Here is a 5519-nt window from a genome sequence, read left to right as displayed (position 1 = left end):
CCCCCCAGTATTAGGAGGCACCAGTCACCCATGACCAGCTGCATGCACCATGGCTCAGGCTGCCCCCTGAGCTTGGGCCCGGTGGGGCCAAATGACTTGCCGTGGGCCAGATGGAATCCCTTTGCAGGCCAGGTGTGGCCCGTGGGCTGTGTTTTGCCCAATCCATTTTAGAATATTGCTGTCTTAGTTGTGTTTACATAGGTGTAATGAATGATCAGAGTCCACAGCAACTTAAAGTACACGTGGTAGATTATGTGTATGTTTATTCTGTATATACACTTGTCACAACTGCTGAAGGGAAAGGCTCTTGACATTATTAATCATGTTGATTACCGTAGTACTGAGGGACTAAAGAAAATTGCTAGAGACTCTGCTGGGATATGCTTTGAAGTGCTTACAATCCAACACAGGGTGAGGAAAGAACACTATAAAGGCAGCACATGTTTTGTGATCATTGCAATATTTGTGAGGAAGGACTGGTAACTAACAAGGGGTTTACTAACCAAGGGGCAAAGGATGGGGGAAGGGGACAGAGAAAAGATTTAAGTTTTGATTATGTAAAGAGGGGATTGGAACTAATAGCCTGAATTGGAAGATAAGTCTTATCCAAAAGGTAGAAAGTCTTATCCATGTTTTTTGTTCCCTGTTTGGGCTGCTTTCTGGGAGGGGAGGGAGGAGGGCAGCCTGGGCCATCCAGCCTCTTAGTGTTGCTCTGGGTAAGGACACAAGTACATATGAAGCTATTTGAAAAGGAGACTGTTTCAAAATGCTACGGTCTAATTGCTGCATGTGGACAAGCAGGGAACGATGCAAATATAATAAAACTACTTTCAATTTTAACCCTGAATGAAACAGTGTTAAAGTTGCAGTGATTTGCTTCATTTGTATCCTTTGCAGCTTGTATACATGTAACAGTTAGAAAGTTACAGCTTCTGCCTTTTTGAAACATTGCCCTTTTGCAACAGCTCCAAATGCCTACCCTTGGTCTACCAGCTCTTTCCCTTCAGTTTATTTCCCTAAAGCGCTCTGATAGGGAGAGTACAAATCTAATGATAGAACCTGCTATTTCAAATATTTTTTACTTAATTGACAATTTTCCCATATTTATTTTTTCTTTCTGTTTAGAAGTTCAGGATAAATCTAAATGGAGGCTGCATCACTTGCGCATGATCTCCCAGCAGTGCTGAACTCAGAAAACTGAGACTTAGGTTTTAAAAGAACATTCAGCATGAAAGTTTTAAAACAGGGGTGTTCAACCTCTGGCCCTCAGGCCAAATTCGGCCCACGGTGCCCCACAGGTCCAGAAATTTGGTGATGGGGAGTGGTGATAGTGATTCCCTGCTGCCAAATCTCTGGGCCCATGGGAAGCCCTGCACACTAAATCAAGCATCTAATCCCAGTGCCGAGGGCTAAATGGGGGTGGTGCCAGGCCCCAGGGCCTAATTTTGTTGCTGGGAAGTTTGAAGGGGGTAGTGCTAGGCTCCCAGGATGCAATCCAGAGCACAGGGGGCCATAGGGGGTGGCTTCAGGTCCCCAGGAACCAAACCTGGCATGCAGGGGATGGGAAGGGATAGTGTCAGGCACCTTGGGACCTAGCCTTGGCATGGGGGGTGGGGGGATGGGAGTTGGTAGTGCTGGGTTCCAGGGCCCAATCTTGCCCGCAGAGGGGTCCCACACTACTCATTTGTCCTGGGTCAAAAGGTTGAGCACCACCATTCTAAAAATATAGAAGGAGGATCAGGAGCTTTTGGGGGCTTCCCGGTAATGAATTTCCACCCTGCCCCATTAGGTGACAGTTGTTGCTCTCAGGATAATAGAAGACATTGCTTGTTTGCTCTTTCTGCAGGCAGACAGGTCTGAATGGGGCACCCAGCCCAGGAGAGGCAACTCAGAGCTAGGTGTTTGGCCAACTCCTTCCCAAATTCACAGCATACAAGTTTTCTTTTCTGAGTACCACTCAGTAGTCAGGCCTCTGTTGCACTATAAATTTCCCTATCCTTCACTTTTCTAAGTAAGGGAAACATGAGGGTTATTATGAGTGAAGATAGGCTAGGCCAGGCGTGGGCAAAATATGACCCATGGGCTGGATTTGGCTGGCCAGCTGATTGGATCTGGCCTGTGGCTGCCACTGCCGTGCTGTGCGAGGGGCCAAACCCTGCCCACTCCTGTCTGGGGCAGCCTGTGTTGTGCTTCTGCAGATGGCCCCAGCCCCCACCCGTGTGCACCATTTTCCAGTGGGTCCTTCCAGCATAACTGCAGCTGCCCAAGTATTGCTTAGCTCCCCCTGCCTCCAGCAGCTCCTCTTCCTCCTCCTGCCCCTGCTGCACTGCTCTGGTCAGAGGTAATGCTGGAAAGCAGCAGCAGCCATGGGGATGTGTGCTAGCCACCACACCCAGCCAGGTGAGGAGGAAGATGTAGCCGGGCAGCTTCTGCCTCAGCTTGAGAGGCTCCAGCTGCAACTCCAAGCCTCCACTCAGGAGCTGGAGCCCCTTGAGCTGGGGAGGGAGTCTCTTGGCTGCAGCTTCACCCCTGTCTGGCTGGGTTTGTGGTGCCCAGTACACATCCCCATGGCTGCTGCTGCTTCCCCATGTTACTTGCTTCCCAGAGCAGTGCAGCAGGGGCAGGAGGCGGAGCTGCTGGAGGCGGGGGGAGCCAAGCAGTACCTGGGTAGCTGCAGCAGCAGCACTGTGCACTCTGGCCAGGGTTCTGACTTGGGGGTAAGTGGGAATGCAGTGCAGGCTGCCTGGGCAGGAGTGGTCAGGGCTCAGCCCTGTGTGGAGCTTTGCAAGAGCATCTGCAGGCAAGATGGGAAGGACATGGACCACATCTGCATCACTCAGGCGAGCTCTGCTGTACATGTCCCCTTTGCACTCTCCCCTCACCCCCAGCTGGCTCCTAGCATGCAGACAGTCCCCCGCAACACACATACACACACCTCTGCTCACACACAGAAACCTCCCCACCCCTGCTCACCCCCACATACACACCTCACAGCCCTACCCCCACCTCCCCACACTCCATACATACCCCAACCCTCCCTGCCCTTCCCTCATGGTATATAAGAGTAAAATTTTATTTTGAACTATTTTGCAATCACCCCTGCTGTATACACTACTCAAAACCATAAATCAGGACAAAATAATTTCTTAAAATAAAATTAAAATGTGTTATAGTAGATATTTGATTTTTAGTATATGATTTTTTAAAATCTATAATTTATTAAATATCTCTGAAAGATTTTATGGGTGCAGCCCTCAACAGCTCACCAAAACTTGTTAAATGGCCCTCCAGTCTGGGCAAGGCTGTGCTTGGAACCTCAGTATTTAACAAGGAATTCTTATTTAAACTTCTTTTTGCCCATTACTGCCCCAGTTGCCTTCTCAGTGTCAGCTATGGTAGTCGTCTTATACCACCTATAGTAGGCAACTTAGTAGAGTTCTGGATACTTCCACTTTGCCACTTGTTATCAGTGCTATACATTTGGAAATGGTACAGATCATTAGAGCTGTCATTTAGAATTATCAGTGCATATTGGCCAGCAAAGATTACTCAAGCTACTGGCAACTTTTTAAAGTTCAGCATTAAGGATCATGCTACCAGCTGTAACTACTGTTATACTGCAAAGTGTATATTCACTTGGAAATGTTATAATTTCTTTTGTCAAATGAATTTGTGCTACTTAATTTCCCACTTCTTATTTTGTAGCACTGGAGATAAGTGGCGGACCAGGAGAAAAATGATAACGCCTACCTTCCACTTCACAATTTTGAATGATTTTCTAGCAGTCATGAATGAACAAGCCAAAGTTTTGGCAGATAAATTTGAAAAATGTGTTGATAAAGAACCGTTTAATTGTTTTGTAGACATCACACTGTGTGCCTTGGATATTATCTGTGGTAAGTCTTAGGTATGATTCAACAATTGCTTGGGAATTGCAATAATTAGGAACTGTTCCAGTGCTACAGTTTAGGTTCTCAAGGTGGTTGACATAACCCATCTCTGCTTATCTTCTTAAACTAAATGCTGTATCATCAAGGTTGACCACATCTATTTTGATCCAAGTGTTCTGCTTTTTTTTGTAGCTGCCTGGACAGTGAGTTGTGTTATGAGAACCCCCTCCCCTCTTCATGGGATAAGAGGAGGCTAGAGAATCTAAAATAAGGGAAAGATAGAAGAACTGGAACACTATGACTTGTTTCAGAAAGAAAGAACATCTTGTAGAAAATAGTACTGTCCACGGAGGCTGTAAATAACTGCCATTTACATTCACGTAATCCTCCTAATGAACTGGTCAACATAGTCAATTTCTCTTTCTAGAAACTGCAATGGGCAAAAACATTGGTGCGCAGATGGACAAGGATTCTGAATATGTCCATGCTATTTATAAGTAAGTGTAAAACTTTCAAGTCTCTTTTTATAGTTTGTCACTTTTGGATTGAGAATGCCAATGCCAGCTGAAGTGCCTGGGAGTTTAGACCAGCAGAATCCATTTTTGTAGGCTACTGTGGCCTCTGCAAGGAGAGTGGTTCATTTGAGCACAGTGTGCCACACTGCAGTGCTTCAAACCTGTGTTGCCCATCAGTTGAAATGAAGGGGGGCGAGGGGGGGGGCGCATATACAGAGGTAGAATGCAGTAGAGGAGCCTCCATAACTTGTGCTGGCCCCGTGAAATTTGTGATGGCATTAGAAAGTGAGCTACTCTAACCTGTGACTCAGTTGCACTTCATAGCTAACAGGTATTGAACTAGTTGTCACACATCCTATATCCCTGATTTACAGGCCAAAGGAAGAAAGGTTGCAACACTGGCTACATGGAGTACAAATTTCCCACTCACCTTGATTAAAGTACCTACCCCTAGAATTGGTAGGTATATCGATCAGGCAAGAAAGTGGCAAGACTGTCAGTGTTTGCCTGAGTAGAGGTATCAGTCTCAAAACAATGGCTGACTATATTTCAAAGCCAAACAGGGGACAGTGACATTTCCAAAGGAGGTTTCATGCTGAGGGGATATATTTTCCCTTTCCAATACATAGTGGCTAAGAGAAATGTAATAAAGGTTTTGGAAAAATACTGATACCTTTCTTGAATGTGATTTTGAATTGGGAAGAACAAATAAACTGTCAGAGATGCAGTACTACACATACTTGCCAAGAACTGAATTGAAAATTATGATGAGGGGGAACTATTAAGGTATTTAAGAGATCCTACTTGAGGATAAACTTTTTCTACAAATGCCTGGCCTTAGGAAATTTATCTAGTTCCTCATCCAGGGAAGCTGGTAAAATTTGATGACAGCTAGCAGGACCTGCTGGGTGGGGAACCAATTGAAGAAATCTCTTCAAAACTGGACAAATACCATAGCTGATATTGTAGTTAAAATATTAGTCTTTTCATGCTTGTTTTCTTCTTCTGAGCTTCCCTCTTTGCTCATGCTGTTTTTATATTGGACAGCCTTTTATATTGGCTAGCCTTTTCCCTTGTATTTATTTTGATAGATATGTATGTGTCCCGGGGTGGG

General features: G+C 45.5%; 1 protein-coding gene across 1 annotated transcript in view; it reads left to right on the top strand.

The window, feature by feature from the left end:
• The window catches only part of LOC109322022 (cytochrome P450 4V2-like), a 40990-nt gene that overhangs the window by 9632 nt on the left and 25839 nt on the right, over window positions 1-5519 (top strand). The window contains exons 4-5 of the mRNA XM_019552820.1: window positions 3706-3896; window positions 4318-4387. Of these exons, the coding sequence (XP_019408365.1) occupies window positions 3706-3896; window positions 4318-4387 (261 nt within the window). The remainder of the gene's footprint in view (window positions 1-3705; window positions 3897-4317; window positions 4388-5519) is intronic.

This window comes from Crocodylus porosus, unplaced genomic scaffold, assembly GCF_001723895.1.
Source record: "Crocodylus porosus isolate Cpor-Errol unplaced genomic scaffold, CroPor_comp1, whole genome shotgun sequence".
NCBI classification, from domain to species: Eukaryota; Metazoa; Chordata; order Crocodylia; family Crocodylidae; genus Crocodylus; species Crocodylus porosus.
The sequence above is the reverse complement of the archived record's forward strand: the minus strand, read 5'-3'. Positions and strand labels throughout refer to the sequence as shown.